At 38.3% G+C, this 20,662-nt stretch overlaps 2 protein-coding genes across 5 annotated transcripts in view; one reads left to right on the forward strand and one right to left on the reverse strand.

Annotated features, from left to right (window-relative positions):
- LOC124259848 (microsomal triglyceride transfer protein large subunit-like) overlaps nucleotides 1–770 on the forward strand; it is a 53,079-nt gene extending 52,309 nt beyond the window's left edge. Inside the window, 1 exon segment of the mRNA XM_046694063.1 lies at nucleotides 567–770. The gene's annotated coding sequence lies outside the window, so the exon portion shown is untranslated.
- A 5,453-nt stretch (nucleotides 771–6,223) lies between these two features.
- LOC124259869 (zinc finger CCHC domain-containing protein 24-like) lies at nucleotides 6,224–20,332 on the reverse strand. 4 transcript variants are annotated; one of them, XM_046694087.1, is made up of 5 exons: nucleotides 19,925–20,332; nucleotides 18,123–18,311; nucleotides 9,823–9,987; nucleotides 9,361–9,384; nucleotides 6,224–9,055 (listed from the first exon to the last, which is right to left on the reverse strand). In XM_046694087.1, exons 1-5 carry the CDS (start codon nucleotides 20,252–20,254, stop codon nucleotides 8,942–8,944), a joined length of 822 nt encoding a protein of 273 aa, XP_046550043.1. In that variant the 5' UTR covers nucleotides 20,255–20,332; the 3' UTR covers nucleotides 6,224–8,941. The 4 variants fall into 4 exon arrangements, with proteins under 4 accessions (XP_046550043.1, XP_046550042.1, XP_046550046.1 ...); XM_046694086.1 differs by having other exon boundaries at nucleotides 18,114–18,311; nucleotides 19,925–20,328; XM_046694090.1 differs by lacking the exon at nucleotides 9,361–9,384 and having other exon boundaries at nucleotides 19,925–20,330.
- Between the last annotated feature and the right edge of the window lie 330 nt (nucleotides 20,333–20,662).

A 20,662-nucleotide genomic window follows, 5' to 3' on the forward strand; every position in this document is an offset into this window, starting at 1 on the left:
GCTAAACATACATGTAGCCAGCAGCATGAATAATGTCAACAAAGACAGCCATCCAAAACTTGATCCACATTGATCTTCAAATAGCTTCTTTATAATTACTGAGGACGAAAGACTTGATTGATTTGAACAAATTATGACATCACCATAATAACAAACATCCCAGAGTTAGGTTTCATCAACATCTTGCCTTCACAGGTTATAAATGGATAAATCAATTTTATGATACATATGTTACTTCCAACACATCTTTGATGTGTCATGTGTTTGTTCTGTTTTCTTGATAAGATGTAGTCTCATAGTCCCTGAACCACAATATTTTCCCTACTGCCTTGCCCTCACTGCAGTGCTGAAGCCCTAATGAAGCAAGTTAGATTTTATCAGGAATCTCCCATCTCACATCGGCTCCTTTTCACTTTAAATGGGTTTATTTGTTACTATCAAAATTATATTTGTTCAGAGACTAAGCGTTAGTCCAGGTAAGATGGTGTGTCCAACCATGGATTTCTCTGGTCCCATTCAAGACCAGGGTTCAACTGTAGATTCTAATTCCTTCTGTTTTATTTCAGATTCGGAACAGCTTGCCATGATGATTGTGTCAACACCTTGTATATACTGATGTGCCAAAATGAACTACTCAAGGACCATAGGAAACCGAACAAATATAATTATTGCTTTTGTACATATGAATGAATGTTCTAATGCTGACTTTTTACTATTCCTGATGAAATTTATTTGATCAATTTGAAGAATAAATGTTTTTGTTTTTTCAACTTTGTATTGTTATGTGTTGTTTAATGAATCAGTGAAATTTGAATAATTACAGCTGTTTGTGGTAGGCCCATTTACACAAATTATATTTGTACATCTATATAAATGACTGTAAAGTCCCACAATTCCACACACAGTGATATGGCTGGAACATTTCTCACTCATTCACTCACTCACTCACTCAGACTCAAATATCAGTTGATGAGAAATTCTTCTGTGAATATTATCACAGTTACATCCCAATATATACATGGAATTGGCATTATGAATATGTTATGTCAGGTGAACATATGTGTACAATTCAGATGTATACTGAAGTGATCATTGTGTTTTTGTTGAACTATTATCCTCAATGAGGTGAGGTGAAATTGGGGTTAACATCGTGCTTGAGAATATTTCGCTCATATGACGACGTGCATGCATGTGTGTATGTGCGGCTGCTTGTACTAGCCCAGACTGAAGCTGGTTTTATAGTGCTAGCCCACTGCGATACCATGCCGCAGTGAAGCATGAATACCCCACTCAGACACATTATACTGACTCCGAGCCCACCAGTCCTTGTTGTACCAATTAATGCCGAGGCCAGACAGGGACCAACAAGTACCATATTTTAACGTCTTTTGGCATGATGCAGTCGGGGATCGAACCCACGACCTTCCGCTCTCCGGGCGGTCATTATCATCAATGAAAGTTTGAAATTGATGTGTTTGATATTTATATACACATGCAAATATATATGAAAGATATTAGCACATAACCGATATGTCAGGCATGACTATCAGCTGCATGGAAGAGGGTGATAGATTTGGTGGTGGAAGTGTAATAATTTGGGCAGTAATCTCCCACCCAGATATAACAATGCTTACACAAGTGCCAGGCAATGTAATAGCCACAAGCTATAGTTTTGCAATCCTGAAGCTGCTCATAGTTTTCATTGTCAATGATGGTGAATTCCTTGTTCACCTCAGAACTACTAGACTGCATTTAGCATGTGTAACAGTGTGATTGCTATGGAACTACAATGTATGTGTGCACCTATCTTTTATAACAGACTGCCACAGCTTTCAAATGCACCCCAAGCCGAGTAGTCCAAATTCCCCAATATGTGATCTACACACTCACTTCTAGGCTTTACTGAATGTTAATAACAAACACACAAGATGTTGATATCTCATGACCTTGACCCTTGACATTTTCCAAGCAGTGCCTATGTATTGGATACCTGTCCATGATTGTCCTGTTTGTCATACATCGGTGCCATCCTCAGTGTTCAGATCTTCAGTATATCTGTGCATATTTCCACACAAAATATCTGGTGGTTCTGATAATTATCATTCTTGTGTTCTCTGTGTCTGTAATTATATATGTACTTACATGTCCATATCAATAAGATGAAATCACTATATTTAGTCAGAGTTTGGATCTAATTTATAACCTGGGATGAGAATGGGTTTGAGGGAAAAAACAGGAAAATGAGCCAGGGGTCTTGGGAGCCACAGGTTTAGACGATTCACAAGAATGACCCCATTGAGATCAAATCCACTGAAATCCATGGATCTGCTTAAAATTCTCATCCAAAATCTGCAAAGGTAAACATGTAAGATCTAGGTTATTTTTCAGGCTGCTCAAGTTTGTTACAAAATAACAAAAACCCTAGCTAGGAGTCTAATGAGGCATTCTATGTTATTTATTCAGAATTCTAGGTCCAAACAATCATGTTTGCTTGTTTACAAACTGTTACAAGATTGCTGGAATATTGCCAACCATTGCGTGAAATATACTTAATACCTTATGAGCAACTTAGCAGGTAAACCATGAATTCTTAAATATATCAGTTTATTACAATGTGGGTACATATTTGTGTGTATTAACTGATTTCAACTGCCAGTTTTGCCTAGTGCCTGTTAAAGAATTCATGACTCTTGACACATTTGTGTGTCAAATCTATTTGCTTAACAATTGACGGGCTGGGTATCCAAAGTCTATTTCAGTTGTCTTATTTATTTTTGGGTGGTTCTTTCTGACATCAGCTATATGAAGCTGGATCCAGGAATATGCTTCACACCCATAGCTGCCTTTGTCAGATAATCCTGACGTCTGCATGTTGCTATGGCTGCTCCAGTAATGGCAGGGAGTGGGGGAGAAACCTACTGCTAGCCTGCCTTCAAGTAATCTGAGATAAGCACAATCATTTCAGACTTTTTAAAGCTTTTTCATTAGCATTTTCAGATTTTGTTTGAAGGGGAAGGAAACTTGAGAGAAGCTATTTATGTGTACGTCTTTAGTTCATAAAGACACATACATGATTGATATGCAGTAAGTAAAAGAAATAGCATAGTAGGGTATGATAAGTTCTTCAGCAGAGGGATAGAAGAATTTTATTTAAGGTTAAACCTGGGTTCACATCTTTCATCTGATGCATTAGTGGTTATTTCAGTCTGAAAACCAAAATAAGTTATCAGATTTCATGCCAAAACAAACTGTACCTTCTCAGAATAGTCTTTCATCATACGCTGGGTTACTGAAAATTTCTTGGCCTTACTAGAAGGATCTACAATCTACAATACATAAATTGAAGCTTTTATTTCATCCAAACACAAACATGTCAGCAGGCATCAAAGCTACTATTTATCATTGTCTGTGGATGGACAAAACAGACTTGGTTTTCTTATAAATAAAAGCACCTGCACCCTTTCCACATCCATCAGAAATCTCTGCTAAAAGAGCACTGTAGCTGTAAGGGATGATGCTCCTTCCTTTGCAACAGTTACTAGGTTTTCCAAGGGGGGTGAGAGATGACAGAAGATGAGAAAGAACTCCCACCACTAAAATGTTCATAAATATGTGATGTGATTTACCAATGACTCACAACACACGTCAGATGTCCTACAGGGTGTCATTCAAGTGGCATTCTGAGGCATGAACTGGACATAAGGAGGTTCCAACTCCTTATTCTAGGAGAAGATCTAAAAGAATGATCTAAAAAGTAGATGTATGCTGATGATCATTGATAATTTGGGCTGTTGGGGATGGTCTTCTCTACCAATGGAATGAAGGCAGTAGCATCATTAGCAGCAGTAGGAGGACCTCAGAGTGGATTATGAGTGAGTGAGTTTAGTTTTACGCCACACTCAGCAGTATTCCAGCTATATGGCGGCAGTCTGTAAATAATCGAGTCTGGACCAGGCAGTCCAGTGATCAACAGCATGAGCATCGATCTACGCAATTGGGAACCGATGACATGTCAACCGAGTCTGACCACCCGATCCAGTTAGTGGCCTCTTACCACAAGCATGGGTTACTGAAGATCAATATTCTAACCCAGATCTTCATGGGTAAGAGTGGATTATGTTAGAAAATATCTCCATCAAAACGGTTTATCCTAGTTATGCTGGGCTTATCAGCCGACCCTCATATCTACCATAACAGTGCCTTCTCCAGAATCATAGTGTTTACATTACATCCATATACACGTGTTCTTCAGAGATATTTAAGATCAGAAAGAACAGCATATGGAAGCTTCTACATACATCCCAATCCAGCCCAACTACAGCACCCATATATCTACAGTAGGTCCTGGGTGCCATTGTTTCAAACAACCTAAATGCAAAGACTGTCATAAGTCTATGTTAAGGAATGAGAGTTGTGATCACCTTAGCACTAAGATGACTTTGTACAATGGCATCCTGGGTGACAATGTGTCATTGTATCCTGTACAATAGTCACTGCTCATACTATCACCCCTTGGTTATTTTGGTGTTTTACAGACCCCCATGCAGAATGAATTGATCAACCATGTTCTAATGGCTTGTCATCCATATTTACCTAACTATTGATCAGTTATATTTTCACAATATACATAATGGTGTACTGATTTGGTAAAACATCCATTCTAATTTATTTAAACACCTTCTTTCTTGATGCTTCAAAAACATGTGGGCCGGTGGGGTAGCCTAGTGGTTAAAGTGGCTCTTCACACCGAAGACCCGGGTTTGAATCCCCACATGGGTACAATGTGTGAAGCCCATTTCTGGTGTCCCCAGCCGTGATGTTGCTGGCATATTGCTAAAAACAGCGTAAAACCAAACTCAGTCAGTCAGTCAGTCAAAACATGTATCCTTTTCAGAACTTATATATGTGTGCTTGGAATTCACTAGAAGTTATAGTTGTGTACATTGTGTATATTGAAATCTGAGTTGCTTGCATGGAATTCATGTACTGCCATGTGTTCATGATTTAACGGACCGCCTGGTGGTGTAGTGGTTAGAGCGTCCGCCCGGAGAGCGGAACGTCGCGGGTTCGATCCCTGACCGCGTCATACCAAAAGACGTTAAAATATGGTACTTGTTGGTCCCTGCCTGGCCCTCGGCATTAATGGGTACAACAAGGACTGGTGGGCTCGGAGTCAGTATAATGTGTCTGAGTGGGGTATTCATGCTTCACTGCGGCATGGTATCTCAGTGAGCTAGCACTATAAAACCAGCTTCAGTCTGGGCTAGTACAAGCAGCCGCACATACACACATGCATGCACGTTGTCATATGAGCGAAATATTCTCATACAATGGATAGCATTCTCCGCAGGATAAAGCCACCAGATATTTTCGGTATCTGTTCGGGTCATTTACAGATATCAATCCCAATTAGAAATGTCATATGCAAATTTTAGGGACTACTTTCAGTGTAAACAAACATGGCGTCATGCCCATCTATCAGCGATCGTGTCAGGATTCAAGGCTAAGGTTACGGCACTGTCAGTGCTTTGATCCAAGAAAATTCATGTCTGGTAATGATCTATAGAGTGGATTACGTAGTGATGATAGAAATTCATAGGACATCGACACCAGTTACCCGACCGACTGTCAGTGTTAGCGAGCAGAACATGTCTCGCGAACATTAAAATGTATTTGTTGTTCAAATGGTTAATTGTTTCGGAAGTTCCACACAAGTTTGTTGTTCTTTTCAAACGTAAACTAAGATGTGTTGACAACAATACATGCTTTAACATATAAACTTACTTGGAGCTAGATGACCTAACAGTCAAGTAGAAAATTGTGTCACCAAGCTTGTACGTAATAAACTACGCATTTGTGACGTCAATAGATATCTGCACATTCCACGAAGTCCAGTTTCAAGATTTATGGCAATTGAAATCACATCTTTTTTTAGGTAATAAAGTAAGAATGACATTGTATGATAAATAGGTTATCAAACTCGTGTGTTTTGGGATGGTTAATATTCTGCATTAGGAATAAACAATATGTATTATCTCGCCAAGGTTCGCAAAATACAATGTTTATTCCTAATGCAGGATATTAACCATCCCCAAACACTCACATGATATCCTATATTTCCATGATCCAACAAAGAAAGATACCACTGGATGTTCACCTGCTATCATCTATGATAAGAATCCTTGTGTTCAAAACAGCTTTAAAGAACACAGAAAACTAGGAATTCACAGCAAACACATTTTATTGAAAGAGTTTACAAACTCATGCACATGTGGATGAAAGCCACGCCCCTATCACACAGTTCACATCAACAGCACCAATAGAAAGCACACACCTCCAACACATTCATGTCATTCATACCGGATCGAATCACCCACAATACAGCAGTCAAGATGGTGGCACGTCACACAACACCGATGTCATTAACATGTTCTCAGGCATATTGTCTTACTATTTCATTACTCAGCTTAATATAGTATGTTTAGAACATCAAGAGAACAGTTGGTTCTAGACTGGTGGGGCAGGAATATGAGCAATTCTTAATGAATACTTGAAGAAAAGCCTGGTTCCTATGACAATGTCATGACCCATATCTTAATCCATCCACCTTTGTCCAATCAGGACACACAGAACAAGCATAAAACACTTAATGCTTACATCAATGTCAGGAATGCAGAGGACCAAGTGAAAGGCAAGATAACTCTATCTTGTATTTTGAATTTATCTTGATTTATTTTTTAACTTGTAAAAATACTCCAGTTAAAAATATTGGCATATTACGATTACAAAATACAAGAACAGAGATATCTTAAGCAGCCTTCAAGAAAAGGATGAACATAAAATAACAGCAAATTTATTATCAATGACAAACGTAAACTGATATGAAATGTCTTATAAAAATGATACTCTAGTCCAAGACTCAGTAATGCTAATTGAGCCATTTTCATTGGGATAACAGTCATGCTATGACCTAACATTGTCAGGGATGCAATGCCATAGGTGCCAGACATACCACACTAACACCCTAACAACTACCATTTACATCAGTAATATTTTGTCTCTAATACAAAGGCAACCAAGTTTCATTTTGTAAAATAATACTAATTTCTTTGCAAATTGAAAATATAAATGTTTGTTTTGATTGTGTAAAATAGAAACTTTTTTGCTTTTTGCACCTTTAAAAAAGAGTAATTCATTATTAGTTTTATAAAAATTTAAATAATATACAAATTCACATCAAATTATCAGAGTGATTTTTTTCATGATGACTCCTATAAATTGCTGTATCGCCATGGCAATACATCCCTTAACAGCATCCCTTATATCACGTGCAGACAACCAGATCAATAAAACAAAAAGCTACAAGATATACAGTGAAACAACGTAACTGAGAGGAACAACTACCTCTATAAGCCAAACCAAAATTATACACATAAACACCAGGGTTAAATAATGATAGTTCAAAATCTACAGCCTCAAAAGTCTTGAGCTAAGGTAAGCCCCTCGGGCTTTGCATTATTCTGCAAACATCAACATCTAGGGTATGAAATACTTAAATATATGGAACCAATTGATTGAACTTGACATAATTTATAAAGACAGATATACAGATTATATATATTCTAAGATATGTAATATGACTGCAAAATCACAGGCATTCAAACAACTCCATCCTCAAAAGGTTTGTTACCCAAAAGGTAGGATTCTTTAATAATTTATTAAAAGGCTGTGAATATATCAGGTTGTCAGGGTTACAGTTAAAATGGATATGGATACCATGTAGACGAACCTTCTTCGTAGTAAGATTCAGTCAGGTTCAATCAATCTTGAATATAGTAGTACAGACTCTACTCTAAAGTGCAAGCATATTGCATCTTATCGGCCTTGATTCCACAGCAAAAGAGCTACAACATTTGATCTTCAATACATCTAAAAGATTTCAATAGAAGGTGAATCCACAAATGATACAGTTAACAGTCATTAATAATGACTAAGAGTACACGCAGCTAAACACAAAACTGATGGAACTAAACGGCGCTTCTTAGAAGATTGCACCATGATTAACCAAATTATACAAAACACATGATGATTATTATGATGCGAAATACACAGAAGATGTCTCTTCTTATGGCTGACAATGAGTAACAATTCTTTTAAAAATCAACTCCATATCCTGTCTGTGGATGGAATTTAAGAACATTTGACCATGTGTGCTTAAGAAGCTCATTCCATGGATCTTAGTAACTTGGAACAAAATTATACACACAGTTTCTTCAAACAGTTTCTGCTTAGCAAGGGATAATGCACAAATATATACAAAGTATACGTACCTGGAAGTCAGTGAATATTTCAGTGACAACCCCCAAAACGAACAAAAATTCAGAAATGTACAGATCAAAGCGGACTTTTGGTCAGTGGTAGAATGTATTATACCGAGTGGGAAATATGACTCTCACCAACATGGATGAGAAAATCATGTCTCCCTCCAGGACTGGTCCTTCAAAGCATCACTCCAAACCTCCATTCTTACAATAAAAATCCCTCAGATACATTGGAGTGCAAATATTGTATGTCAATATTAGAAAAATGTGGTTTTAAAAGTGTAACCGTACACAGAATAAAATACCTGAATAAATTTGGCACATAACATAACTATATTGCATAATCAAATCCACTTGTGAATAAGTGAGGATAATTTTCCACTTTTGTGAAGAGACTAACAGCTTGAGCACTATCGGTTGCATAGAAAGCAGTTCTCTGCCGAAAGTTAACCAGAAAACTTCAAACATGTCTGCCGAGGTTGGCATTTGTAAATCACAATAAACCTGGTCAAGAAGCAGAGATAAGGCACGCGGAAAGGCACCACACACATAAGCAGGTCATGCAAGTCTCCGTAGCACCATAGTTGCAGATGATGTCGCCGTCACGGACGCTGCCCGAGTTAGTTCATCCGTCGGCAGTAGTAGCCGAGCATCTTGCACTTCTCACACAGGTGTTGCGGGTGGACCTTGCTCTGGTCGGAAACATCCAGGCCATCCGGCTTTTCCAGTGGACGCTGGTCAAACGATAACAGGACATGGTGAAATCACTGAGGACTAACGGACAGCACACAACACTTAAAGCGACAATGTCCGCCAAGGAGGGGTGCTTCCACAACAGTGATAATTAATTAACAAACAACATTTGCACAATTAACATTAATTACAAAAATAAAATTTAAAAATATTGTCGTTAGATAAATAAAGATTATTTGTTAATGTTCAAACAGGATCATGGATTATTTTGCGACTGTCCGGATATGGTGAAAGGATGACGGACAGAGTCGCTTTAAATTTGGACGTATATAAATGTTGTGCTTACCTTCTCCAAGAATTCATAGGGTCGCTGAAATAAACACAAGCACACACTGCATTTTATCCAAGTCAAACAGTGCAACATACCAAACCGGTGTGGGAAAGCATGCAGAGTAATGAGCTGGGTAGAGACTATTTATAAAGCACACAGACATTAGTAAATAATTGGATAGATCCATCCATTTTCAAAATTCTTCATTAATGAATTATTCTCCTTTACACCATATCTGCCACGCTGCATGCTCTCTCAGAAATATAAACTTCAAAACGCAAACATTTGCACATATGTGCAACAAAACTTAAAATAATTTACAAATACAAATTATTTCAAAGCCATTTAGAACACTTCAAAAAGAACAAAACTTGTGGAGGCCACACAAAATAAAATGGGTTGTAGGGTTACGTGATGAGCATTAGAAAGCTTGATGAATTAGAAGGAGTTATGAGAACGTTGAAGTAATTGACTCACCTGTTTGTGAGGGTAGACGTTGATGTGACACTTGATGCACTCCTGTCCCATGTTGGCCCAACTGTTCCCACTCATCCACTTGCGCTTGCACTTTGGGCACTTGTACTCACCGAAACATCGCTTCTTGCCCTGGTAGGGTGTGAGACCTTCACCTTTTGGTCGGGCCTGGAATACAGAGGTGACACAGTGTGAAATGTACTGGTCAATGGAAATGTCAGATCTATTGTTATATAAGTATAATCATGGATATATGAGCTATGAAGCTCTTTTCAGTGGTCATAAACAGCATAATGTGGTGGGCAACAAAATTCCTCCAAACTGACAAGAAGACACAACATGTCCTCAGTCGGACAAGTGATTGGTGTAAGAATCAAATCTTCCTTAGAAGGACTTGACAAGGGGACCCATGGCCATATCTAACCCTTCCAACAGCTGGATGACAGCTGCACTACTAACAAGGTCTGCTTGGCATCATTGCCTTAAATGTCAGAAACATGCATGCTTGATGTGTTTGGGGAAAAGCATACAAAAAGGCAGCCCATCAACTCACCCATCCTTATTAGACCTAAAGAATGACAAGAATATAGATGAACAAATTCTTTATTACAATAGGATATCATTATATCATGCTAACTTGACCAATATTGCTCCTACTGTAATAAAAACATTGTTCATCCATATGATACTAGCGTTCCTTAGTATTCCAACTTCTAAATGCTTCTCAAAGACCCTACAACCAATTTCAAAATGCGACCAAGCCAATCTTCTGGTACACCAAGGTCTATTGCTTCATTGTGACCAAACAACCAAGACCACGAGACTTCCTGGTCAAGTACCAGATATGAAAGCATGAAACATACAACTTTATGGATGACAACTTCTTGTTTATTGCCTGAAGCTACATTTCGATTCTAAGATGTAAGATTCTTATATCGTTATCCATAAAGTTGTATGTTTCATTTTTGACTCACCAACTTCTGAATGCCAATCAAACAATTAAGTTATGTCTGATATGTCAGAAGGCCAATGTTGACTCTACGTCTTATGCTCTACTGCCATATTGTTCCATACTGAATGTAAACCTACCACATCCCCATAAAGAAGCCATCAAGAGGTGGTTACACTGTATGCATGAACACCCCCGGATTTCATAGATGGATATATAGCTATTTCGAATAGCCTCTAGCATATAGTAAGCTCCTATATGTTTACCAGAATCCTGACTCGTATACAATATGGATATTCAGTGCTCTGAATGTTTCCAATGACTACAAGACCTATATTTTTCAAGAATGCCATGTTTGTGAAACATGAAGAAATGTATTTTTCAAGAATTATTTTTTGCCTATCCGAAAAGCTCAGCATGTAGCAGTGTACAAAACGAGTAGTTAGAGCCAGTGCAGCGTATCTACTGTCGACCTACTACACTATCATGGCTTCAGGCTGCACTTGCATACATTGATATGGCTGCCTGCCAGCAAGCCCACAGGCATTCACCGGGTGTCATAATACTTAGGGGCCTTTTTACATTTTCCAAATGGGTTTAGGGAATGTGTATTAATAATACTTGCAGTTCTACCATGTGTGTGGTGTGACCTTCACCTACACCCTACTGACACTGTTCTGTGTGAAATGAATAAAAGACTATAGTCACAGAGGCTGAGTATCATGTGTATGGATTTTACACTTCATAAAATCATTACATTGATAGAACCACCTCGTTGCATGCGTAAGATATATTGCATTTATTAATATTATTGCATTTACAAAACCACCCTAAGATGAGCAAAGTGTACAATGGACAATGGTTTTAGCTGAGATTTCTTGACTGACTGACTGAGTTTGGTTTTACGCCGCTTTTAGCAATATTCCAGCAACATCACAGCGGGGGACACCAGAAATGGGCTTCACACATTGTGCCCATGTGGGGATTCGAACCCAGGTCTTCGCCGTGACGAGCCAACGCTTTAACCATTAGGCTATCCCACCGCCCCGAGATTTCTTGAAGTTCATTAGCATTTAGAAGTTGGATGAACGTTGGATGAACATGAAGTTTTTTATGGATAACTTCTTTTTATTCTTTATACAATGTTTCAGTGCTAATTCTTGCTCCTGCACTAAGCATGATGAAGGAGCAAGAATTAGCTCTGAAATGTTGTATAAAGATTAGAAAGAAGTTGCTATCCATAAAAACATGTGATTTCTTGCCTATAGAAATGGTTTGGTCATATGTATTGCAGTGCTATTTCTGTCTTTTCCCACTATGTGTCAGTCAGGTGGAGGGATGGTAATGGTACTGATGCTGATTGTGCCAGCACGGGTTGTGATACAGAGTGGGGCAACATCTGGAAGCTGCATCAACATCCGCTACAGCAAATACAGTCACTATCAAAAACGAGATGAACATCTGCTATTGAAACCCTGTTTTAGCAGTCACCCTGTCTAAAAGTACTTCTCATTTTGTTACTCTCTGGGTGCAATGCCATAAGAACATGTCCACTGCCATTTTGCCTCTGGCGATACGTTCCACTACATGCTAGACCAAATTCACTACAATCATTGATAAATATAGTGTAATTCCAGATGTATAATGATGTGTATGGCACCGCTTCGGCAAGCTCAACATCTTCATAAACATAAAACATCAAACATATTCCATGATACATGGTACACTACTTATTTCAACATGGTTGATATGGAAATTGCCATAGACATTTCTTCAGATAATGTTTCTCCTAGGATCTATATAATTTAGTTTTGAGATGCCCCCTGTCGGCTATGCCTTCTTGGTAACCTAAACCCCCATCTTCTGAGAAGTAGAACCCCCTCCTCCCTCCCCATCCTAGTGATGGAGAACACATGTGTTTCTTGCTTTGTCCCCCAGTACACAACACAGGCTCTTCCATCACCCTCTTATCTATTACCTAATGCAATGGGTTTATAATTAATGTTAATTGGGCCAGGCTTACTGTGGGTCATGCTGCCTCACCAGCTTCGGGTCTGCCAGATTGGGATTCCAGGGAATGTAGTATGGAGGGATTTGTTCCACTTCAACATACAATAAACAGCTCTTGTTTTATTAAATACGTGTAATAATTTCACTTTAACCACCAAGATGGCCTCATTTTCCCAGACATAGCCATTTGGCAAGCTGGTGAGGTAATGAAGATTAAAAACAGAGTGGATAATGAATATGCATTTCAAACACACTGGGGAATTGAACAATAAAATATGTTTTGGGTGTATTCTGAATTATGCATTATGAAAAATGGCATTGTTCCGATTACAGCAGCTATACAATCTCAGTAAGTAGCTAGGCATTTCTGGGTTTTTAACAGTACAAAGTAACATTTGGAAAACTGAAAGCTTTCTTTTGTGTTACCTAATATCATTGGTGTATCATTTGTTTTAAATGCACTATCTTCTGGGGGAAAAGACATTAATTTAGATTCTATTATTATAATATTCAAAAATACACATATTAATTGTCTTGACTATATTTTGCCTTAAAGCTTCAAGTGGCAAAACTATTTAACTAATCACATTTGTTTTTGTTTTTTAATTTTATATTTGTAACTTAGAAAATGGGCACAGAACTCCTAATGAATCAATATATCTTTCATCCAGGCATAAAAAAACCCTCCCTCCGTTGACGACAATTGACATCCATACATCCTTCACCCAGGAACAGAAATCTTCAACTGATGATAACTAACATCTGATATTTGTCACCCAGGAACAGAACCTTCAACAGATGATAACTAACATCTGATATTTGTCACCCAGGAACAGAACCTTCAACAGATGATAACTAACATCTGATATTTGTTACCTTGGAATAGAACCTTCAACTGATGATAACTAACATCTCATATTTGTTACCTTGGAACAGAACCTTCAACTGATGATAACAAACATCTGATATTTGTTACCTTGGAACAGAACCTTCAACTGATGATACCTAACATCTGATATTTGTTACCTTGGAACAGAACCTTCAACTGATGATAACAAACATCTGATGATAACAAACATGATAAATAAACATGATATTTGTTACCTTGGAACAGAACCTTCAACTGATGATAACAAACATCTGATATTTGTTACCTTGGAACAGAACCTTCAACTGATGATAACTAACATCTGATATTTGTTACCTTTGGAACAGAACCTTCAACTGATGATAACTAACATCTGGGTTACCTTGGAACAGAACCTTCAACTGATGATAACTAACATCTATTACCTTGGAACAGAACCTTCAACTGATGATAACTAACATCTGATATTTGTTACCTTGGAACAGAACCTTCAACTGATGATACAACATCTGATATTTGTTACCTTGGAACAGAACCTTCAACTGATGATAACTAACATCTGATATTTGTTACCTTGGAACAGAACCTTCAACTGATGATAACAAACATCTGATATTTGTTACCTTGGAACAGAACCTTCAACAGATGATAACTAACATCTGATATTTGTTACCTTGGAACAGAACCTTCAACTGATGATAACTAACATCTGATATTTGTTACCTTGGAACAGAACCTTCAACTGATGATAACAAACATCTGATATTTGTTACCTTGGAACAGAACCTTCAACAGATGATAACTAACATCTGATATTTGTTACCTTGGAACAGAACCTTCAACTGATGATAACTAACATCTGATATTTGTTACCTTGGAACAGAACCTTCAACTGATGATAACTAACATCTGATATTTGTTACCTTGGAACAGAACCTTCAACAGATGATAACTAACATCTGATATTTGTTACCTTGGAACAGAACCTTCAACTGATGATAACAAACATCTGATATTTGTTACCTTGGAACAGAACCAACAGAACCTTCTGATATTTGTCACCTTGATGATAACTAACATCTCATATTTGTCACCTTGGAACAGAACCTTCAACAGATGATTAACTAACATCTGATATTTGTTACCTTGGAACAGAACCTTCAACTGATGATAACTAACATCTTATATTTGTTACCTTGGAACAGAACCTTCAACTGATGACAACTAACATCTTATATTTGTTACCTTGGAACAGAACCTTCAACTGATGATAACTAACATCTGATATTTGTTACCTTGGAACAGAACCTTCAACAGATGATAACTAACATCTGATATTTGTTACCTTGGAACAGAACCTTCAACTGATGATAACTAACATCTGATATTTGTTACCTTGGAACAGAACCTTCAACTGATGATAACAAACATCTGATATTTGTTACCTTGGAACAGAACCTTCAACTGATGATAACAAACATCTGATATTTGTTACCTTGGAACAGAACCTTCAACTGATGATAACTAACATCTTATATTTGTTACCTTGGAACAGAACCTACAACTGATGATAACTAACATCTGATATTTGTTACCTTGGAACAGAACCTTCAACAGATGATAACTAACATCTGATATTTGTTACCTTGGAACAGAACCTTCAACTGATGATAACTAACATCTGATATTTGTTACCTTGGAACAGAACCTTCAACAGATGATAACTAACATCTGATATTTGTTACCTTGGAACAGAACCTTCAACTGATGATAACTAACATCTGATATTTGTTACCTTGGAACAGAACCTTCAACTGATGATAACAGAATCTGATATTTGTTCAACAGAACCTTCAACTGATGATAACTAACATCTGATATTTGTTACCTTGGAACAGAACCTTTCAACAGATGATAACTAACATCTGATATTTGTTACCTTGAACAGAACCTTCAACAGATGATAACTAACATCTGATATTTGTCACCCAGGAACAGAACCTTCAACTGATGATAACTAACATCTGATATTTGTTACCTTGAACAGAACCTTCAACTGATGATAACTAACATCTGATATTTGTTACCTTGGAACAGAACCTTCAACAGATGATAACTAACATCTAATATTTGTCACCCAGGAACAGAACCTTCAACTGATGATAACTAACATCTGATATTTGTTACCTTGGAACAGAACCTTCAACTGATGATACCTAACATCTGATATTTGTTACCTTGGAACAGAACCTTCAACTGATGATAACAACATCTGATATTTGTTACCTTGGAACAGAACCTTCAACAGATGATAACTAACATCTTATATTTGTTACCTTGGAACAGAACCTTCAACTGATGATAACTAACATCTTATATTTGTTACCTTGGAACAGAACCTTCAACAGATGATAACTAACATCTGATATTTGTTACCTTGGAACAGAACCTTCAACAGATGATAACTAACATCTCATATTTGTTACCTTGGAACAGAACCTTCAACAGATGATAACTAACATCTGATATTTGTTACCTTGGAACAGAACCTTCAACAGATGATAACTAACATCTCATATTTGTCACTATTGAACAGAACCTTCAACTGATGATAACAAACATCTGATATTTGTCTCCCTGAACAGAACCTTCAGCTGACTCTCATCCTTCACCCAAGAAGGGAAACTTTCAACTCATAACATCTGGCATCCCAATATTTGTCACCACTGAACAGAACTTTCAATTGATGATCACTAATATCCCAATAATTTTCTCCCTGAACAGAACCTTCAACTGATGATAACTAACTTCCGATATGTCTCCTAGAACAGAACCTTCTTCTGATGAAAACTGGATAACTGGCAATGTGGTATCATCCTTCACCCTGGCACACAAAGATCTCTGCTGGCGACAGGTATCAACTGAGCTCCTATTGTCTTTTGTATTTACACATGTGAATCTGTCTATCAACTAATGAAATGTCCGTACATCCTAGTAACAGAACAATTCAATCAACTGATCAACAATATGTGACTGTAACAGGCTATCACGAGCGTACACACAAACTCATCAATTTCAAACAGTGATGTGTGTTGGGTTTTTTCATTTGATATGGTTTATGGTTCTGAAAGCCATTAATAACATAATGCTGAATAGAACTCATAACCGTTTCACATTTGTCTGATATATGAAGCTGGCCTTTACAAAAAGCTTAGCCAGCTGGCTCATAGAAAAAGTATGGGTACACTTTGTCCGACCAAATGTCATTTCCATCAACCAGGTTCTGACTGAAGCAACCATAGGTAAGTCACCAAAAAGAACAAGCTGTCAACTCTTTCTATGTGATAAGCAGTGCACATTTTAGTAATTTAGAGTTCAAAATTTTGGGTATCATCATGCCCAACTGCATCATCTAACTCCTTGTGCATATATGATAAAGCCAGTGATGTTCTTCAGCAACAAAAGTAACCTGGACCAACATGTTAAAAACTCTGGTTTTAGAAATGTTATAAGCATATTACCAAAGAAGGGGCAAACTATATCTGTTCTGCCTAATTGCTCATTGATGAATCACTAGTATTCTTCTAGTGGCTCATTTTCCCCCCCAAATGGTACATCTAAATATCTGCATTAGTTAACACAAATGCATATCCATTCTTGTTATCACATGTCAGTAGATTAACCAGGATGGGTCGATTGGGTCTCTGCTTTGTATTTCTTTCATCCAGTATGGACTACTCTTGATTACATAATGTGACCAGTGTGCAAGTGTGGTCATAGTAGTTGCATTACAAATGATAGTAAGACATGAATGACATGAAACTTTTTCATGCGTAATAACATTATTTTGTTCTAAAAACGTTTCAACTTTCAACCCTTGAGTCATTTCCTCTGATGAAGGGGCTGGTTGCAAGTTTCTAATAAATAAATAATAAAGTTGTTATCCATAAAAAGCTTCGTCTTCATGTTCAGAGCCACTTTCCTCGAAATGCTAGTGGTGCTTTGATGATCGTAACTCCCATACTTTAACATAGACTTCCGACTGTCGTAGTGCTGCGATGATCATAACTCCCATACTTTAACATAGACTTCCGACTGTCGTAGTGCTGCGATGATCATAACTCCCATACTTTAACATTGTCTTACGACTGTCGTAGTGCTACAATGATCGTAACTCCCATACTTTAACATAAGACTTATGACAGTCGTAGTGCTGCGATTGCTTTGAGGAACCCTGGCCTATCAAGGACTTGGTCCTGTTTCACTTCTTGGGAAGTGAGGAATCAGTAGGATTGACAAAGAATCTTATTCAATGATCCTTGTCTTGTTCAAATGCATCACCTGGTCACCAAAATCCAAATGTTCAAGTATGACCCTGTAATCAAACACTTTATCTGATGGTCAATGAAAAGTAATGAACACTACCTGTTTCAATAGTATGAGAGAAAGTAATGAAAGTTGCATTACCTTCCCTACCTGGGGGCAGTCCTTGATGTAGTGGCCCTTGTTGAAGCACAGGTGGCACAGGTAGGAGGAGGGGGGACGTTTGCTGGGCTTGCGTTCCATGGACAGAGACAGGTCGCTGAAGTGGTCGGCCAGATCCTGTATACTCCCATAAGGTGACGTCGTTGACAGTCCTGATAAGCTGCCATTCTGGTAGTGGTTCTGGAAAATCCACAAAGGTCTGTCAGACTCAACAGGTTTTGCACAATGCAAAATATTGTCTTGTCATGGATTTATCTGGACCTCCTCAGAAACATTTGGAACATTTCTTGGAACATTTCTTGGAAAATTTTGTGTCCAGTTGTGAAATTGATATACATCTATGAGGTGGGTTATATTTGAATATCTATAGCAGGTGTAGAAAAGTGAATATACTAATATAATGAATATATCATAATTTTTTCAAAATGTGTATTTCCATTTTGCACCTGATCTGCAAGTTTGCAACTAAACTGGAGATTATTGATGTTTGTGCAAGACATATGATGTAGATCTACATATCCAAATGATTCCTAGTAAATAATGAAAAATGTTTTGGCAACATTGTTATAATGTATCCTTTATAGTGTTATGATCTTGTACCCAAAAAAGTAACACTTTACTTGAAAATTTCCAAATTCCTTTATCCTTGGTAACCACAATACAAAACATCAAAGTATTTGATGACCAACTACTAATTTCAATAGGATACTGATGTAAGAATTAAAATCCAACATTTTTCACACAACAATGTGTACAGATTCACAGGCAGATATGTGACTTTGAGGCTGACTTCCCTCCCCTGCAGCTGAAACATGTCATTTGCTGTCAAAACAATTAAACAACTGCCTGTCAAGAACCCTAGCCAACAAGGTTTGTCCATTTCCTGGGCGAGATTTGGTAAACGATTTTTATCCTGAACCTAGCCCCAGCAGAAGATTGTGTAAGTGCATGTATTGGGATCCATGGCAGCCATTTCTGTATTTTGACAGCAGTTCAGGTTAGATGGACATCCACAGAAACTTGGAACTTCCTTCTAATACTTGCAATAATGGGCAGGTCACATGTAAACAAACACGCTGTCTGGAGAAAGCTCTTATGAAAATGTGCTATGTTTAGACCTTGACTGTACTTAGGAAGCAATGTTGCAACTTGAGAGGGCAAGCTGGGGCTGATCTAATTACTGGAGACATATCGTGGTCAGACCACGGCAATACTGGCCATGTTAGTCCAAAGTCCAACTCACAAAGAATCCCAAAACAACATTATGTAAAACTTGATACCAAATACAACGCGTTTTTTAAAAAAGTTTTTAAAAGTTGGGAGGGAGATGGCATAGCATATGGCGACAGTATGTCTGAACGCTAAAGGCAACGTAACGCGATACGACCAGGTCGGAGAGAGGCACAGCTGGGTTTATAGAGCTAGGGAGGCCATCTTACTGCTTAAACATATTGATACACATTTGGAACCTCATCTGAACATTCGTTGAAACTGCGATGACCACGAACAGCGCACACAGAACCAGATTATGACGTGACGTTCCACGTCAGAAATCTATCTGGCCGACTTCCAGCTGTACGAACACACTGACATTTAACAGATCTTTGGAACTTAGGGAATATAAAGATTTGGCTGTTCCGATCTTTGTTTGGCAGTGATTCGTCATAGTGACCTCAATGGCGTTCGTTATGGAAGCAGTGAATAACACTGATAACATAGCATTGGAATACAGATGAGGAATATTGGGTAATATAGTAAATTATAAAATGATGGGGAATATTTCGTGGACTTACAGTGCTGTTGATGTTGGTGGCTAGAGCCGGCTGGGAGGTGAGTGCTGGACTGGACCAGGGGTGCTGCTCTGTGTGTACGTTGAGACCATACAGATTCTGCGTCCCCCCAGTTTTCTGAAGTAGGGAGCTGACTGTGTTCACGGAAGATACAGCCTGGGTTGATACCTGGTTAGCTGACCAGGGATCGGAGTACAGGGACTGCCCAGTTTGAACATTAGAAGGGTGGGAGTCCGCAAGGGTAAGGTACACCCAGTTAAGAAGTTGTGCCGGCTGATACACTGAGGCGCTTGTGTCAATCGTCGCCAAAGACGTCATGTCACGTTCTCTCATGATTCTCCCCTGGGCCAGTCGCCACTGGAAAAGTCGCTGGTCTGACTGAGTCTGCTAGCAAAAATACGCTTTTCTTGGATGGGCCGCTGCAAGATGCCAATCAAATTTCGGCAACTCTCGAAGTCCCGCCTCCTGATGCCCTTGCACGCGCCCCAAAATACGTCAACTTGTTGCTATGGTAATTGCCTCCGGATGACTGTTATTGCCCCGTCCGTGGCACCCCTCTTTTATCCAGATGCGATGAGACGCTGGGTCTGGGGGAGGGGGTGCGGGTAACGGGATTATCTCATAAGTTAACATCTTTGACATTGCTTTGAAAATAATTAACAACTCATTAACCCGTTCAGAAGGGTTTGTGAAGGAGTTTCCTGTATATTCGAGTCCAGCTTTTCCGGTGTGGCACCACCA

Source organism: Haliotis rubra, unplaced genomic scaffold (assembly GCF_003918875.1).
Source record: "Haliotis rubra isolate DU_JTF1 unplaced genomic scaffold, ASM391887v1 Scf74, whole genome shotgun sequence".
Lineage (NCBI taxonomy): Eukaryota > Metazoa > Mollusca > Gastropoda > Lepetellida > Haliotidae > Haliotis > Haliotis rubra.

What these genes read in the sequence shown, in the direction of transcription:
- LOC124259869 (XM_046694086.1), bottom strand. Translation starts at nt 20,254, where the DNA reads ATGAGAGAACGTGACATGACGTCTTTGGCGACGATTGACACAAGCGCC. An exon ending in CCACCAACATCAACAGCACT is followed by an intron (nt 18,312 to 19,924) that starts GTAAGTCCACGA and finishes TGGATTTTCCAG; the next exon opens with AACCACTACCAGAATGGCAG. An exon ending in CCTATGAATTCTTGGAGAAG is followed by an intron (nt 9,056 to 9,360) that starts GTAAGCACAACA and finishes TCGTTTGACCAG; the next exon opens with CGTCCACTGGAAAAGCCGGA.